Below are 20,043 nucleotides of genomic sequence, written 5' to 3'. Positions count from 1 at the left end.
GCATGAGAAAACAAAACTTGCAGAAAAGGTGGAACATAGGGACTGAATATGGAAACTTCTACTGTACTGAGTAAGCAGTGTGCAGAAGAAAAATTGAAACAATTCAAGTCTTGAATAACGTATGCTGTCTTGCAGCTGTCCATGAATTTTTCATATGTAATTGTATCCACAGCAAACTGTGAGTGTCTGGTTGTAATTAAGAAGCAACAAATCACAAGTGTTTTAAAGTTGATGAGCAGGCAGAGTCGCTGTGTATTTCTGTTTGAGGTTACGTGTGTGTGAGACAATGTCTGTCTCTATGCGTCGTCTATTTGGCAGCAAGTATTTAGTTTCGTTCCCAAATGCCATATCCACAGTAAAAAATAATAATAAAATAAAAGATTTTCTTACAATTTCATTACTTGCATTAGGGTAATAGTAGTAAAGTGAATTATTGCAAAGTGATAGATTTAATCATCGTCATTTAAAGATAATTAATATTTAATTACAACAAGCATTTTTTTCCAACAAGATCATCTCACATTTTGGAATGAAAGCATTAATTTCCTTTGTGGTGCACCCATATAAATACACATCGACTGTTTGTGAGCGAATACATTTTTGTGCAGACATGAAGGGGTGTTTACATCAGTGGCAGTGGCTGTCAGCTTTCAGGCAGTTTATGGGATGCCGGCAGATTTACACCCCTGCCTAATGAGAGACATCTCCAGACTTTAATAACCTCGGCACTGAGCTTGAAGTAGTTTAGAGACTGAGCTGTGGCTGGGAGGCAGCAACTATCTGTAAAGATAGAGCGATGGATGGTGGTGTGAAGGGAAAGGAGACACAAAGGAGCACAGGTTTTGGTGGGAATGAGGCTAAGGACAGAGGTCTTCCCCCAACTTGGGTGACATAGTTCTGGCTGTGGGACCAGATGCCAAAGATTCACCAGTGGCAGACATGGAGAGGTTTAAATCCCAGCTCAGAGAGAACCACCTCCAGCTGAACATATTGGAGGAGACAATAAAGACAGACAGTGATTGCACCAGGCCAACAGTGTATTTAATATAAAATTAGGTCAGAGTCTGAATATGGAAAATTAGAAATAGTGTGCAAATATCAAATAGCCTTGGGAATATGGCTACTGCAAGCAAATAAGCTGGTTAAGGTTACATGGGTCAGAGAGAGTAACAAGGATTGATACAGTACCAGTCTAAAGTTTGGACACACTTTCTCATTGATGTGAATGGGCCAATAACATGTCTAATTACATTTGACAAGGCATCACCTGAAAAAATGCAAGTCAATGCATCACTGTTGGTGAAAGTTGGTTTTACACAGTCTTTCTGTCAAGGCACCTTATCTACATGCAGTATTTATACACTCCCTTATTTCTGTCTCTTTCAGGTGGGTTGATTACGTTGTGTCACGCTCAGCAAAGCTTGCCAACCTGCTTCTCCACCTCTTGCCCACTCTCAGTCTGGTACCCGCTGTAAGCCGATAAGGTCACTTCCTGTTTAACTTTCCGTCAGCTCCTGTTTTATCTCTCCACTTAACTTTATCGCTCTGTGTCAGGCTCGCTAAGACAAAAGACGTTCTCAGTTTGTCTGCTTCACAGTGTGCGGGACTCTAGCGCCACGTTCAGATTGTCATCCGAGTGGAACCGAACTTTGAAGAAAACAAAACATGAGGGCAATCCAATACAACCTGTCCATTGTTAGAGGGAAACATTGTCACAACATAAGTGGGGAAGGCTGGGTTTTCCCACTGAGGCACAAATCCCTCTTATAGCCTACCCTTGAAAACAGGTGAATAAAAGCTAATGTAGACAAACTGCATTTTGGAATCCTCACATGGTTTGCTTAATCCCTTTCACAAATAATGGAAGAATTGACTGTGAAGAGAAAATGAAAGAGTGTTTTTGTGTATGTGCCTGTGACTACTTGTCGGCCACTTACGTCCACTTCACCCTGGTCAATCACATAAAAGTTGTCTCCTTCATCGCCTGGAGGGGAGAGAGGAGGAAAAAAAAACAGAAGAGTTTGTTAGAGAGAGCCGAAACAAATATCAGCCTCCTGCTTAAGTTCTTAAAGGTGCATTTTTAAACCAAAATGGGAGACAATGTACAGTAAGAGCTTAAATTCATTTGTCAAACACTTAGACTAGAAGATCTGAATATCCTGAAACTTAGATATTAAGACACACAGGAACACATTTTCTCAAACTCTCTTCATCATGTCTTTCTATGTCCATTCCTTCCCCTTGTTTTGCTCTTTAGAATTTTAAGGCCTCAAAAATCTTAAGGGAAGGCCCAGTGTAAAAGCCTCCTCCAAAATGCATGTGTTTCTTTTTCAAGAATGCAGGAAGTGTACACAAGGCTGTAATGCTCATTGCACACTAGAAAACAAAACTGTACGGTGTATAAAAAATGCAGACTTACTATTGGATCTTTACCACTGGCAGGGCAAAAATGATTACGTTTGGCTCGAGTGCCAAGCTTAATAATTTTTGCTGTTACTGGATAAAACAGGATTTATTCTCTATACAGTGACCATTTTAGGACAGACTCTGGTCAGGAAAAATGTGATTTTCATGCCAACGTAAAAAAAAAAGGTGCAGCAGCTGATTTTTAGTAAGAATACCTAATGTTAGCTTTCTCCATCTCTAACAGGCTAGATCCATCACAACTCATTGCTGGATTGATATCAAATGTGCACCACAGGCAACTCAACATGTCTGGTTTGCTGACTGGATCACTATTGTGTCACTGATAGAAGCATTCTGTGCCTTTAAAGCGACTTGAAGCGAGCCATGGGATCTGGTTGGCCGATGTCTGCTGAAAGCATCTCGTCTGGAGATAAGGCTGAAAAATGGCAAAGTGTTCCTTTAATTATGCTATCTGTTACATAGGGCTCAGGGGAAATTATTAAAAAGGTCTGACAGCCACATGCATGAGTGCTGTGAAGCTCTCCCTGCAGCTACTTATTACACTAAGATATAAATGCAACTCCATTCAGAGGTACAAGTGGGTAATGATGCATGAGTCTACATGACACAAGTATGCATGTGTATGCATTTCGTAGGTACCAAGAGGGGGTGTGTACGACTGTGTGTGTGTTCTTGTGTGTATGTTCACCTGAGGAGTTGAAAGGCTCAGAGCACCCTGTGTGTAAAGTTCACAGGAGTTCACACGGCTAATTAATACTGAGTGGAGAGTGCTCGTTAATCATACAGCTCTATTTGTCACACAAAATGCTTCTTGTCTGTCTGATAGTCTGTCCTAGTGGAGACCCCAGACACACGCACGCACGCGCGCGCACGCACGCACGCACGCACGCACGCACGCACACACACACACACACACACACACACACACACACAAACACACACACACAACCTGCTGCAACCTGGCCCTCCGCTATCTCCCTCTCCCTGTCTCTACCTCTCTTTCTTTCATCTCATCTATCTCTCTTTCAATTCCCTCTCACTCTGTCTTTCTTTTCTTCGACTCTTCCTGTCTTTTATCACTTTGGTTCTCAAGTCTTTGTTTTGCGCTCTACCAATCCCCCTGTGCCTGAGAGCCCAGGCAAATATTTGACCAGAATGTGCACACACACACACACACACACACACACACACACACACACACACACACACACACACACACACACACACACACACACACACACACACACACACACACACACACACACACAAACATATATGCTGTGTACTCAGAGTGGCCTTTTTTCAGCACAAGCTAATTGTCGCACACACTGCTCAGGTTGTTTGGCTGTGCTCTATAGGAGAACATGGGTTACATCCTTGGCTGATAATGTGTTATGTTCCCACGATGTTGGTGCACCATAAAGCTGAAAAATGTGTTGACTTTTCATTTTGAAATTTCCAATTTGAAACAATAAATTCTAGTCTAAATTAGTCTTAATTTTCTCTTCACAATATCAAATTGCTAATGACTGCAAGGTTGCATATATATGAGAAACAATGAAAACATCTCCACTCTTCATTTTGCATGTTATGATAGAGTAAATTCTCCCTTTGTTTAAATACCACTCAAGCCACACAGTCGATAACTTTTAGCTGTGTCTAAATAGTGTGTGATGGGCCAGTTGCAGGGGTGGTTTCTTGAAGCTGTACAGTAGTCCAGACATTAGCAATGACATCAGCGCTGTATATACTATATACCACACTCTATAGTGTATATAACAATGGGTTGTCTGGGACCGGGGGGCCTGCAAAGTTAGCTAGACTTATTATCACCAAATTAGGACTGATATATTCCTGGTTGCTGTCTTAGAGTAGGTGGGGGTGCCTGAGTGAGTCTGTGATCGAGTGTGTGTCTAAGCACCGACAGTTTTCCCTCATTTAGTGTTTATCAGTGTGTGCTTGTAAGATATACTCCACAAGTACCTATGGGATTTTGTGCAGGTGTGAACATGGTTTTATGCAATGCTGGACATTTGTCTGAGAGAATATGTGGTTTTAGTGTTTTAAATATGTGGTTTAACCTGTCTGAGTCTGTATTTGATAGGACTTTAAGTGGGGGGCACTGGAAAAATACAGTCTGGCCCTGCTAGGCTCTGTGTTCCTTCAACATCCACGGATGTCTAGATTGAAGGCTTTAGCGACTGTGGTTAGGCAGAGGAGAGCCAACCTGACATCTGGTGCAGACTGGGGGAATGTGTGAATGAGGCAATGAGACGGAAATAGAGGGAAACAATTAACTGAGGTAAAACCAATGAACTGATCAATAACTGTGGTAGGTTAATCTAATTTATGCTGAGACAGTGTAACTCAGAAGATCAAAAAGCTGTTAGAACATTGCCTTCATCATCTGTCAATGTTGTCATGTATCAAGGGCTTTTATTAGTGGCTACAATTGCAATATTGCAGTGTATATGTACAAAAGTTAGTTGGACCAAATTAAGTAGTAATCTTATTTTTGCTGTTATATTATTATAACTGTAAATTGCAATTTTAGTCTTAATATTATTACATGTTATAGCACCATCAGGACTACTTTCATGAACATCACTATTGTCACAATTTATTAATTATGGAAAACCAAATTGTGGTATACTCAACAATCAATTGCAGTTCTACATAAATTCAGCTGAAAGCAACATTTATACATACCTTGCTGGATGACTGTTTCTCCTGCAATGTGGGTGACAGGGAACATGGCATCAAATATGTCACTGAAGGAGAAATGAAAGAGGAGAAAGGAGGAATGAGGGAGAAGTAAGGAAGGAGAGAGAGAGAGAGAGAACACAACAAATATTAGATTCTAGCTATTGCAACACATTCCCCCCACTGTTTTTCAGAACTGTTTACTCACTTCTGTACAAAAACATACAGTACACACACTCAGGAGGGTGTTCTGTGGAGGAGCAGCGTGATGGAAAAGACAGAGCAGTCATCATCGCTGTGTTAACTCTGTCATCTGAGGCCATTATTCACTGACAAACAAGTAGCATAGCCAAAGAGATGGGCCTAGAACTCTGGATGACCCCAACATACATACACACACCCACACAAGCACACACAAGCACACACACCCACACAAGCACACACACACGCACACACACACACATACACACACACAAACTTGTGCTCACACCCACCTGAATGTGTTCTCTACTGATTTCTTCATCGTCATCCACATCCAACAAAAGAACAAATCCAACAAGAACACCTGAAGTTTTATAATTTGACTCCCACAAAACCACCACAGTGTGGTTCATCATCAGGCTCATACAAATAACAATAATGATATTACTAATTATCTAGTACTACTGGTTTTTAGTGTAACTAGTTTAAATGAATGTAAAAAGCCTAAGGGCAAGTTATTATTTAAAAAAAACAGTGTTTCTGTGCATCTTTACATCTTATTACTGTGGCAAATAGACTTTAATGTGACTCTGTTCTAAAAGCCTATGATCAAAGCCTGTATCTCTGAGTGTATCTTTAAAAAGAGGCGCTGAAAAAACAAACAAAATGACGGCTGTGCAAGTACTTAATTTCTGTTTCAGCCCGGCAGGGAAAGCGCCTGTTAGACTGTTCCTAATCGGACCATTTAAATGCATGAAGCCTCAGCAGATTAAAGTTCCACTGCTGGGATATGTTGGGACAAGAGAAAACTCAGTATCCTTCCTCTCCTCCTCTCCACCCATCTCTCACCTTCAGGGTATATTTATCTATCTAATCAGTTGCATACCACCCGTCTTATAGAGAAATATAGAAAAAACAATAAAAGAGGGTCAGGCATATCAAAGACATACTGTACAAGACCTGTTGAGTGAATGTGGGGCAAGTTTGAGCTCGTTCTTGCGTGTGTGTGTGTGTGTGTGTGTGTGTGTGTGTGTGTGTGTGCGTGTGTGTGAGTGTGAGTGTGTGTGAGTATGTATCACTGTATGCGTATTTGCGCCAGTCTGTCTGTGTCTGAGTATATATTGCCTATGAAAACACATATGTTTGTTTGTACAAAATAATGTGTGGGTGTTGAACATGTCTGAAATCATGACAGTACACTAGGCTATGCAGCACTCAGAAATGAAAAGGCGTACACAGCCAAACACACCTTGCTGCACATAACAGGCATAAAAGTGTGGCTTTACATGAACCTTCCCAGTAAAGCTGCAGGTCAGCAGATGTTGGGGAGAGATCTGAGGATGTTATTGAGTGGTTTGGAAGTGAATGGACTCTGCTGGTATTTGTTTATGTGATACTGAATAAAAAGCAGACTAAAAAAGGTGGATTTGAGCCAACTACACCCACAGGTAGGCCCTGTGTGTTGCAGCTGGCCACTGACTCACACATAATCCAGGACACGCATCACATACACACACACACACACACGTTCAAAAAACAAGCTCACTCTTTGAAGTAAGCAGCCACCAGCTATAAAAACCATGGACACACTTATAGGTAATTTCATATACGATACAAATTCTAGCATGTAGTACCATGAATGCAACCACTACACTTAGTTGTATATGTCAACATACTAACACACAAACTTACAAGTACAACATATTTAGGTGCAGGCATTCCTGATTCAATAATGAATACTGACACTCTCATATGACATGCAAACTCAAACACTTTGATCGTGATTAGTCAGAGCAACATCTGCAGGAATGCCCCGAACTCTCCTCACGTCTGTGACCACCTGCGCCCAGCATGGAATCTGTTTATTCAGGGAGCTTCGGAGCATTTGGTTTCACGTCACGTACTACTAATATTGTGTAGTCTATCAAAGTAATTTCCTTTGCAAAAGAATGAAAAAAACAAGAGGAGACCAATATAACAGGCTGTACTTTAGTAATAGTGATGATGATGGTGTTGATGATGATGATGTATCACATAGGTAGAGGGATGTTCAAGACTGAGCCACATGGTCGTAGTGAGAGGATCAAAGGCAAGCGAACCTGCGTTTGGGTAATTACCCTTGACCACCTCTCTCTTTCCATGCCCTGCTTCTCCCCATCCCCTCAGTGAATGCATCAGTGAACACAACAAAGACACTTACGCAGGTAATTACTTCCCCTCGTCTTTACCTGTCTCTCTTTCCCTTTCTTCATCCCAAACTTCCTCTAAGTCTGTTCTCGATCACTTTTTCTCTTCCTCTCCCCTCTCAATTACCCTTTTCTTCCCTCTAATTCTCTTGTTGCCCCACCTATTTCTCCCATCTCTCGGTCTATCGCCCCCCCTCCTTGCCTGTTCAAGATTAAGTGATTAATCTTGTCCTTTCCGCTACCTGTACCCCCTCTGACCTTATGAAAAGGCAGAGAAGCACCCTAACAATGGATGTGCTGTTCTGACAGAGACAGACAGAAAAAGAGAGAGAGACAAGAGAGACCCTGCAGACTCTGCGGGGGCTAGGAAGTTCACCTCCACCCTAGGGAGGGAGACAATGCTTCTGTCATGGTTGAGATATGTGGAGATACTTCCTGGCAACACATGTGTATGTGCCCTCATGCACACATACACACACTTAAGTACACATGCATGCATGTATACAGACACAAAAATGCATCAATGTAAATACCCAAATGTTTATTTCTTTCATTCTATCCCCACTGACATCATTCTGATCTCATTTGAAAGTCTTACAATCTATCCCCCTGTGCACACACACAATCCCTATCCCAATGACATCACATAGACAGTACAAAGCCTGTATGTGTGTGTTTGTTTGTAGCGCAGGAAGTAGAAGCTAGAGATAATGGCACTTCTGTAATAAAATAGGCAGGCTATCGTGGTGATAAAGCATCAGTTTCAATGGAGGATGCCAAAAGATGCAGTCATAGGTAGAATTAACATCAAAATGGATACAATTAGAAAGAAGACACCTTTATGCAACGCCCAGCATTGTATTGTGTTGTGCTCATCATTAAACTGCGGTTTTCTGTTAAGCAAATAAATGCAAGCCAAAGCCAGAGTAAAACACAGTGTGCAGCTACGTGGGAACGACAGTTTGTGTTCCTTCACTCTTACTTACACACACCACACAGCAACACCCCATTATTGTTCTCAAACAACCATAAAAATGTGGTTAGCTCAGGGGATTTCAGGCATTAATTAAATAAAATCAGGCCTGCTTGTTGTAGCTGGATTGCTTGTTGTTCTTCCTGGTTGGCGTTGACTACCTTTCTCTCTCACCTCTTCCCTCCTTCTTAATCTCTCCTACAACACAGCTGTTTATTTGTTCAGCAGCAGATGTCTTATCTCTTACATTACTACCTCAACACACAGCACTGCCATTATGCCATTAACACCAAAGGGCTCTTTAACAGCACGGCGTGCCGCCATGTCTTTGTGTTTCTTAATGGGCCGCAGAATGTTGAGTTACACAAGCCCTTAATGGGAAACCCATCCAGAATGCTCACTCAGTCTGGGTAGAAGGGGTTTTGCAATAACCAAAATAATCAACAACTGCACCGCATAGGGGTACTTCAAGTCGTGTCTTGGTTGGCAGCGCTATGCCGCTGGTTTGGCTGGCAAATGTTCATGCTGTAAGTGCTTGAAGGATTAATTTTCACAAACACAGTTGATAGTAATTCAGATTGCTGATTCTGGCATGTAAGACAATAGGCTTTGTTTCGCAAGTCTGCGCAATTCAATGATATAAGCAATGGCCCGCAGACAGAGAATGAACATGTGATTTGTTTAATTTACCCAGGTTTTGTGGGCTAACAAAGGCAACTAGCAACATGGTGATACAGTGATCATGCTTCACCTGATAACCAACAACTTCCCGGCTCTGACCAAACTGTAGATAGAGAAAACGAAAAATAAATCTTTCATGGATCAGCAGAATATCATAAGAGGTTGTACGCACCTGACAAAGGGCAAACATACCATCTTTTGCTTGTATTCCCATATAGACCTCCCAGATCAGGCTACTAATACAGTTTGCTGATGTAAGAATGACTGTGCCATAAGATGGAGAAAAACTGGTTTTCATGTGTCCTATAAGTTCGAGAGCTCTGTTTTGGTAACTTATGTTGGAATCGTAGTCTACCTAGAAGTAAAAGCTTTTTTAGGTCTGAAGAGATGCACTGTAGGTCTCAACAAGTTTAACTGAAGTGGCAGGTTGCTATGGATGACATACTACAGTAGTGCTTTTTGTTTGGCTGCCAAGTGCAAAGTTGTGATTAGTCAGCACAATGTGTAAAGCGCAAGTAAACTCAAGATTAAGCATGCAAACATTAATTAGAGTTGCACTGATGATGGTGGTAAACACAATTGTTTACTAGCCTGTTGTGTGACTCATTCTGGGTATATCACATTGCCATGGAAAACCGCTTTATGAGGCTGACTAAGTGGTGTACAGTTTAATGTCCAGAGTTTAAAATTGAGCACAACCAGCCAAAGTTACTCAAATTGAAGAACCAAATCACCCCACTGAACTCTGTTAGTGTGCATAATTTGAAATTTGGTTTTTAAAGCATCTAATTCAGTCTTATCTGATCACATACAGTAAACATGTATGTACATACAAGCTCATACACACAGGAGACACAAGACAGAGACACATCACTGACACATAACACAGATGCAGTTGTCAGAGCCAGAAAGAGAAAAGAGAGAGAAAAGAGTGGCAAATGAAGAAGCTATAATTATAAAGCACTGAAGCATTCAAAGAGGATATTTATGACATAAAAGCTTTTGGCACGTGCCGTGTCTCTCCCTAGAGGTGCAGCGAAAAACGGAGACCAGGCCATGTCAGCTGCTGCCCATTTCTTCACACTAGCCTTAAACTCCAAGGAAACCCCCAGCACTGTGTGCTGTGCCCAACTACTAAATCATAAGCCTAGTTCTCTATTCAAACTACAGTGGTGATGTAGTATAACAAAACTGGGCAGGATACTTTATAATAGCTACAGTGTGATTTTAACAAGTGCCAAATGAGTAGATGCACCATAATTTATACATATTTATTCTCACACACCATAAAGCCCTATTAACAGATGCATATGATCAAACACTCTGCAGAGAAGGTACAATACAGCAAAATGCCTGCAAACTGCCAGCCACTTAATTATATTTATAAAATAGAAAAGACAAAAAAATGAAACATAAAATGAATGGAAATGCACATAGAGTAGGCTATGTTCAGTTGTCTGTTTGAACTGGCCTTGGAGGTTTATAGGTGGGCATCACAGTTGGTCATCTGGTGGCAATGACCACTTAAGGATGGCCAACAATGTGGAAGGAGAGAGAAGCCTGAGGCTAGAGAGGGGGGAAAGAGTAACTTCACTTTTACAACACTGAACTGGCCTTCTCCCAGTCTGCCCTTGGCTTTGGTCCTCAGGGCTCTAGGACTCCAAGTCTGATAAACATAATAGGCACCAAAACACACCGGTCTGTTGCACAATGAAGAGATTTTTTTATATCCTTAATAGAATTTAAGAGTGGTTTGGACTGATATTATTGTCTCAAAGATCTAATTGGGGCTAATGTTCTCATATGTGGAGGTCAAAGAGGTCCACGTAGAGTAAGCTTTGTGATTAAATGTTGGAAGTTGCATTTAAAACCAACAGAGGGCAGGGAGCACACACTGTTAAAGCTACACACCTGGCCTTGGTGGGTTTATAAGGGGTGTAAACCTGGATGCATCCTGTTGCCTCAAAGTGCAGACGTGTGGCTAAATATGTGAGCACTGCAGTACCAAAGCACCTGAGGGCCGCTGTGTTTATTCTGGTAATACACTGCTGCTAAAACCTTATTCAAGTTTCTCTCCATCTAATCCATGTGTTCAAAGTGTTCAAGTGTAGTGTAAGATGCAGAGTTTTCCATAAATCTGTATAAGATGGTGAGATGCATAATTGTAATCCTTTCGAAGCCAGATGACATCTTGCAAGCTATGTCTGGAGAATAGTTCTGTTTAAGATGGTGAGATGCATCATTTTGTATTCTTTCAAAGCCAGACAACATCTCGCAAGCTATGAACTGAAGAACTGACTGCTTAGTCAGATACACACAGACAGCAGTCAGACAGCAAACGCCTCATTAACACTTATTTAAACGAGGGTAGCTGTTGTTGACATAAAATGAAGCATGCATCTTCAATTGCATGACCTATTTCTTTGCTGAAATCAGAAACTGGTGTTGGTGAATAGTCAAGAGGTGCAGTCGTCCAATCAGATTATGATGATGAGGAGGGTAGAAAGATGCCCCAGATGTAAGATGACCAAATGAACAAATTGTGTAAATCAAGGAGCCTATGTCAGCGTGGGAACTGTTCATGATAAAGAGTAGCTATAATATAGGACAGTATATGCTACTTAAATACACTGTATTAGGAAATACAGTAATATACAAACAAAACAAAAATAACCCAATATGTAGCATAACAGAGAAACATTTTCTATCAAACTGGAGGAAAGACCAACTGCCACAGTAGCTTTCCTGAAACCTTTGAGCCTAATTGAGGTAATAGTCGTCAGACACACTGTAAAATATCAGGCTGAACTACCACTGAACTGGCACTGGCACCTTGGACCCTGCTAGCCTGCCAATGCCAACTTCATGAGAGGGCAATCCGGCCTTATCACCTCCTTAACGAGCCCAGTGCTTTCCTCACACTGTCATGCCAGCATGACAAGGGTAAGGACGGGGTTGAAAGTATTTGTTTAGACATAAGAAAAAGTAGAAACAGAGAGACATTATAAAACAGCTTAGGCCTACTACCAGACCGAGCTAAATGAACACTCGCTTGTACATTAACACACACACACACACACACACACACACACACACACACACACACACACACACACACACACACACACACACACACCAGCTTTACAAACATAATTTACGTCTGCCATCAGTTTTAACGGCAGCCGTGATAATGATGTGGAGGTCGTACAATCGAATTCCTCTTCTGTGACTACTGCTTGGAACAAACCCATCCGACACACACACACACACACACACACACACACACACACACACACACACACACACACACACACACACACACACACACACACACGCTTACTCACAAGTACACACATTCAGTTTGGCACCTCGGAGGTGAGAGGCAGAGTTGCATGGCAGTGGAAGAAAGGACCAGACTGGAGTTTGAGAGGGGTTGAGAGGGGTTGATAGGACGATGTGAGGAGAAAGGAGGATGTGTTACAGAGCAGAGAGCAAACATCAAGTACTTTGACAGTATCCTGATTGTAAATATATGCCTCATCAGAATCTTTGATGTTTTAAATCATAGGATTGTCGTATGTTCCTACAGAGAATAGCTGAATAGCTTCCAGGCAACGTACTCAGTTAGCTGAAGTGGGTTCTTGTGGATTGACATCGAATCTATTATCTCCTTTCTCTACTGTATTCTCTACATAGAGAACAAAAATTATCATGAAAATTGAAGCTGGATTAAGAAACGGGATATACATAAATGTGACTCACTAATACAGCTAAATCACAGAGCACATTGCTGGCGTTCTGGTGATATGGATAAAGGTTTCGTGCTCCCTCACTGCTGTGTGCATTGAGCATGACAAGACTGTTTTACAGACCTATCTGATGATCCAACGCACACCACCTGCTGATGCAGCCATGATGTCAGCCTATAAACATCACAAACATGTCCAACCCTGCTGCCTCTCCCTTTCTTCCATTTTCTCTTCTCACATTTTCTATGTATAGTGATTATACTGCTGTGCTGTTGATGAGAATAATAACCCTATTTTTGTCTTGGCTTACTTTAATTTTCCTCATGTTGTCGGTGTAGGTCTTTCAGTATTTTCAGTGCTTGTGCATTTTCACACTTCCTAATGTCTCTGTTGTTTGCCCCAGGGCAGGAAAAAGCAAGCCTACTCCTCCACTTAAAGGGAAAAACGGTCAAGCTGAATCAGGCGCTGACAGGACTAAGCCTCTCCCTCTCTGATGTGTCTACAGGGGACATGTCACTGGAATGAGGGAAAGAAACAGACAGAAAGAGAGAGGGAGAGACAGAAAGAAAGGGAGACATACTTTCAACCTCACCTGGTATCCAGAGTTAAAAAGACGTAATTTCACCAAATGCAAACAAATATATTACACACAGATGAAATAACTCTATATATTATGTACAGGTGCCAAAAGTTGAGTGTCATTCTCCCTCTCCCTCACTCCCTCACTCCCTCCCTCCCTCCCTCCCTCCCTCCCTCCCTCCCTCCCTCCCTCCCTCCCTCCGTCTCTCACTCTCTCAAACACACACACACATATCCTGACACGTCGCTAAACATCACAAGACATGCGGCTGCCTCTAGGGCATGTCCTTTCCTCTCCTCTCTCCTCCGCCCCCGCCCTCCCTCCCTCATTCCCGCTTGCAGAAGACAAGCACTGGAACAAGATAAGCATTTGAGAAGCAGATTGGGACAAAATTGTTTTTTTTGTTGGGAGTTTAAACCTGCAAGGTGTTTACACAAAATGGCACATTATACATGCACACTGAAACACATCGATACACCCTGAAACTGAGATGGAGAGGAAGAGGAAGGCAGGGAGGGATGAGTATATGATTAGATGGAGAGAACTGAAGGAGGAGGTATCCGTAGAACAGCTGAAGGCTAAAACTGTGCACTGTATTTTGTTGTGTGTGTGTGTGTGTGTGTGTGTGTGTGTGTGTGTGTGTGTGTGTGTGTTTGTGTGTGTGTGTGTGTGTGTGTGTGTGTGTGTTTGTGTGTGTGTGTGTATGTGTGTGTGTGTGTGTATATAGACTTCATCAACCAGTGAGTGAGGTAATAGGTGCACTGGGTGCATGCAAGGGAGAGAGATAGTTGACATTCAATTGCTGACATCTGACTGACGTAAGGCCTTCCCTGCTGTAAACAGACAGCTTCATCCGACACACAGCCTGCAGACCTGGACAGTGTTGAGCAACCAGCTAACACCTTGGAATGTGCTAATGTTAGCAGCTTACTAACTGAAAACCTCATTGAAAACTATAACAACAACATATGTCAACTCGCTGAGGCTGCACAATTCTGGTTACAATGAGAGCTGTAATTTTCTCACTCAGAAGTGACAGCACAAGTTTCAGTCACAATTCTTTGGGAGAGTATTTTTAAATAAAAGTACTTATTATGTATTATCCTCGTGACTGTATGAGCTTTTTGGGTATGGTGATCCTCAAATGGTTTTGGATCCTCAAACTACTCGTTTAAGGAAAAACCCTGCTGTTATGAACGTTTGGGTGGCCTAATTTTTTCTTCAAAAGGATATTCTTTCAATATGTTATTCCATCTCTCTCTTGCTTTCTATCTTATACACATCAGATTTGTTTTTGTTTCTGCATTTGCACTGTCCAACGTGTGGTATAAAACAATCTTGCAAGTTGTTAATGAAAATTATAGAGAAATTACAAGTGCTTGGTGAGATGCAACAGATCTCCCTGCTATTGGAAAATACAGCAGAATTGCTGTCATGTATTAGGTTTTTATAGAAGTATGAATCAAAATACTGAAGCACTTTATCGCAGAAATCTGTAAAGCCCTAAAACTCACTGAATGCCTCCTGGATAGTCAAGTTACTGCACACACTGTAACTAGATAACACCATTTGTCCTTAATCTTTTAAATTACCTGTAAAATCCAATTGCTCTACAGTGGTTTAAAATCTACACATTTAAGGTTATCAAGCATGAAAATGGGCAGAGCACCTCTAATCTGAATGAAGAGTGACAATCACATATCAATGAGGATGTCATGGGAGAATTAACATGCTATAACTAGACTCTTGTCTTGTCTGTGCACTGGAACCTATCGCAGTAGCACAGACAAAGCAGACAGCATGTATACAATAGGAGGCCAAAGCCAACCAGGACTATTCTGTAGGGCACTGGGCTGCTCTGTCCCTGGCTAATGTGTGGTGGTCAGTGTGTGGGTTGTACTTTTGGCCTGGCTGTGCTATAAAGCCACTGAAGGGTTGCAGGAACATCATGTCCTGACAGCAGGGGCAAACACTCACTGGGAAGTCAATGTCATGCACACTCGCACATTTACCCTACATATTCATTTACATTAAATGAAACATGACACTGTCCACAATTACAAATGCCATGCAGCATTCCAATCCACTATACTACCACACACTGACGTACACACATCGACGTGTGTAAGCTTCAAAATGCTAATACTGATTTCTTTAATATACTTGCTCTCTTCTACTGCACTTCTGTCAGTCTCTTAGCCACTAAAGTACTCAGTCAGGGCCATTTTGTGAGGTGAGACTAAAGGTGATTCATGATTTCCCCTGATGTAGACATTTGATCCAACTTTTCAGATACAAAATTAAGTCCATTTTCTTTCTTCATTCCTGTTTACTGCGAGACACACATGCACGTTTACTGTACATGCACACATATACATAAACACAGAAACACATACTTTTGTATGTACAAACACCACTTTTGTAAGCACATTGCAATCTGTAAATGCATAAATGAACATGAAAACACATCTTACCCACACATGCAAACACGCAAAAACACACACACACTCACATTGATGGTATAAGCAGCTGAAAAAGCAGGGTTGAATCATAACTACATGGAAAACTGTCCTGTACTGACTCTGGGGTACATTTTGGAAGAGATACTGCTTTCTGAAAGGACTCGAGACACTAGCACCACTACATGACTCACAATTAGGGGGGCGGAAGAGGCAGCAGAGGACAGGTTGAAATACAGCAGAGGATAAGAGAGAGGACAAAAGTTTCCAACTATGTGTTCATGTGTGTGTTTGCTTAAACGCATGTATGTGTGCTCGTCTGCACAGGCTTGGGATCACGCAGCTTGGCTGATAAGAACTTCAAATTATTATGTGTGTATGTGGGTGTCCCATGGTTTGCATGGGCGTAAAGGTAAAGGTGAAATTGTCTGAGCTGAGACAGAGATGTGGTGTGCTGGGGGAGGTGAGACTGTCCTGCTCTGAGCGCTGGATGGTGGTGGGGATGGTCGAGGTTCAGTCAGGCCTGCAGCTCTCCTGTGGAGAGTGACCTCATCGCCTGGCCCCTGGCATTGTGGCAGCAGCACAAAGCCACGCAGGGGACAGAGAGAGAAGACTACACATGAATGTGGGGGAGGGACTGGATTTGAGTGTGGATGTAGACGTGAATGAGCCTGCATGACTGAGAAAGGGAGAAAGACAGGAAGAGAAAGAGAGAGAGAGAGAGAGAGAGTGCTGAATTCTGAAAAGAGGGGGAAAAGAGGACCACCGGGCTCTCAGGAAGAACAGGGATGAGAACACACAAAGAGTCAACGAGGAAATCAGCAAGACAGGAAATACAAACACGCACGCAAACAAATAGACTAAACAACACACAACATAAACCTGCTAATTTGTTCATGCTTCGAATTGCTGTTATTGCTCAGCCCATAAAATACCAATCATAGACCGAGTCAAACATCCTCACATCGCCACCTGAACACACAAAGAAACAGGTCGTTTCAGTAACAGGAAAAAACAGACATATAACTGTAAAGCCAGCACACACACACACACACACACACACACACACACACACACACACACACACACACACACACACACACACACACACACACACACACACACACACACACACACACACACACACACACACACACACAATCAGGGTACAAGAGACTACAGGATACTTCCTCTGTCCTCATCCCACATTCTCATCTATAAGTGATTTGAGTGGGAGAAGTGCGTGCAAGTGTATATCATTTATCTATATATGTACTTGTGTGTGTGTGTGTGTGTGTGTGTGTGTGTGGCTAGCAGAGGCAATGACTCAAGTGATATCTAGTTAATATCTACAGTATATTATCTGTGTGTGGCAAAAACACCCTCTAGAGGCAGTTATATGGTAACAACACACTCAGAGTGTCACTGTGTGCGTGTGGATGTCAGTGTTGATGTATGTAAGTGTGTGTTTATAATTTTGGATTTCATCATATATTTAGAAAAACAGTTTTGGCTGCACTGTTAATTGCAGAAATGGAGGATTAAGAAAGAACAGCCTGTCTATGTTTCAATCATGATCCCATCTGCCGGAGCGCTGAGCCCAAGTTCCACATCAATAATGAAGATATGAGCTTGATTCAAATGAGCAAGCTAGCTATCAGATATGATGATAAAAGATGTGCTCATCTGATATAGCTACACAGCGCACTATCTACCATTGCATCCTCTTTGTTCTTTTGCCCCTTCATGATGGCCTTAGATAAACTTCCACTGGAACACGAGACAAGACAAATCTCTCTCAGGTGATGTTTGTTTACTTTAAGTTTTCTGTCACTCGCTGATTTATTTATTATTGTTTTTGCACCTCTTCAGGCAAACAAACTCACACACACACACACACACACACACAACCACACACACACACACACACACACAAGGAGTGCCAGTACACTAAAGATGTTCCGCGTCCATCGGCAGGGGCTAGTGGAGAAGGTGCAGAGGTCAGGGTTTAGGGGTCAGAGGTCAACTAATCGGTCACTTCATCCACTCATTACTCTGCTTGTTAATTAGAGGATTAAAGCAGACAGGATGAGGTAAGCACCACCTCTTTACAACCCCTTTCCCCATTATATCTTTAGCTGAAACATTTAAACAGAAAAATTTAGCTTATACAAAATTTGTTTGACTTCAAGCGTCTGACATTATGATTCTCCATTATATATCTTACAATTGGATTGTGTGCTGAAAAGATTTAACAACTCCTTTAACCAGATGGTAACTTGTTATTTTAGAATTTTGCTAGCTCTGCCAAGACAGCTCAAGTAATGGGGTGGACAGGATTTCCTCGTGCCTGCCAGAGTATTTATGTCGTTATAAAGAGAGCACGGCTTTTAGTATCTGTACTGTCCCCAGGAGAGTGTTTTGTGGTTTGACTAATGCAGGCAAATGGGACAAGACAACTTGATGTGAATACATGTGTTTATTTGTGTGTGTTTTTGTGGGTCAATGGTCAAAAATAAGTGCAAATGAACAGTCAACAGCAAAGGCAGATTTCCCAGAGACCTCTTCTTCAGAGATTAATCTTCTCTAAATATAACCTCAAAGAATTGCTGCAATATCTTTCACTTCCTGCATTTCTCTCCATCGCAGCCCTGTACACAGCATGAGAGATCATCAAGGTCATTTATCCAGGTGTGCAGAAAAAATGAGAAAAGCATAAACACATACACGTCCCACTGATATCAGAAGTCTCATTTCATATCACCTCGGTAGGAAGTTAGATAAAGAAACACTATTACAGTAGGAACTAAAAGAATGAATGTTTAAACAGGCAATATCGCTTCTATTGACCATATTAAAAGACTGATACTCAATGGACATTTAACAAGGGGGAAGTGGTGGGAAGATAGGCAAATCCCATTTGAGGTTGCACCTGGATAAACATCAGTGCAGGTAAGCACATGCCTACACACACATACACACAAATCACCTGATTCTTTCTGTTATCAATCCTCACATTTTCCTATCAAAACCTTTAATCTGAGAAAGATTGTCATATAAGTGTTGTTAGTTAGCTGAAACCGAACAGAATAATCAGACAATCAGATGGTAAGATGAGATAATAGTTTCGGTCGATATGATAACAACTACTGTACGGATACAGTATTGAGACAGGTGGTTGCCAGCTGATTTGGGTGTTGGCAAAGCAAGCTTAGGACAATGTGAAACCAAACACCTGTTCCCAGCTTATCTTGTGCACTTGTGAGTCTGTTTGTGTGAGCATATCGTAATGAGGTCATTACGGCAGCTAATGGGCAGCGAATAGGGAGGTCAACCCAGTGGCCTGATGGGAACCATACCGTTGTAGAGGTTCAGACTCAAGTTTAGAGACCAGCCAAAGTCAAAGAGATAGACAGAGACTAAATCCTCTGATGGTACAGTACATGTTCATTCCTTTTTAGTCTGCATAACAGATAAACCATGTTCATTTTATTCAGCAAAACAAAATATCCCTAATGTTGCACTGTATTTACACTGGTGCAATGTATGTATGTATGTCTAGTATAGGACGAATATTAATATTATTACTGTAATAAAAAACTGCAAACTGCATAAAACTGCAATAACAAAAACAGTGTGTTGTTGAAATTTGGAGGGCATGTTGTGTCAAGGTTTTACTTCCAGGCAGCTGAGGAAAGATGCCCTCCACACACACACATACACACACACACACACACACACATATGGCTGGAGGAGCTCATAAGATTTGAGGTCATTAAGTGTGACATATGGACTGGTGTGTTAATCAAAGACTCCATGCTCACAGCTGGAGCAGACTCACTGGGAACTCAGTCTTGACTTGCATTCTTGAAAATGTACGTGTGTGTGCGTGTGTGTATTTCTCATGATAACATAATCCCTGTCATCCTTTGTAGTGATGGTAGTAGTGTGCCTGTTTATGTGTGTACATTGGTTTTATGCGTGCAAGTTGTGTTTGCTTGTTTTCCTTCACTGCAGTTCTCTTCGCTGTTCATAAAATGTATAGTATGGATTCTAATTTGGCGTTATGTCTATTTATCACCAG

At 41.7% G+C, this 20,043-nt stretch overlaps 1 protein-coding gene across 1 annotated transcript in view; it reads right to left on the bottom strand.

Annotated features, from left to right (window-relative positions):
• The window catches only part of prkar1b (protein kinase, cAMP-dependent, regulatory, type I, beta), a 64,655-nt gene that overhangs the window by 19,073 nt on the left and 25,539 nt on the right, over positions 1 to 20,043 (bottom strand). The window contains exons 5-6 of the mRNA XM_062438730.1: positions 5,137 to 5,198; positions 1,938 to 1,984 (exon numbers count right to left, since the gene is read on the bottom strand). Of these exons, the coding sequence (XP_062294714.1) occupies positions 1,938 to 1,984; positions 5,137 to 5,198 (109 nt within the window). The remainder of the gene's footprint in view (positions 1 to 1,937; positions 1,985 to 5,136; positions 5,199 to 20,043) is intronic.

Source organism: Scomber scombrus, chromosome 18 (genome assembly GCF_963691925.1).
Source record: "Scomber scombrus chromosome 18, fScoSco1.1, whole genome shotgun sequence".
Classification (NCBI taxonomy): Eukaryota; Metazoa; Chordata; class Actinopteri; order Scombriformes; family Scombridae; genus Scomber; species Scomber scombrus.
The sequence above is the reverse complement of the archived record's forward strand: the minus strand, read 5'-3'. Positions and strand labels throughout refer to the sequence as shown.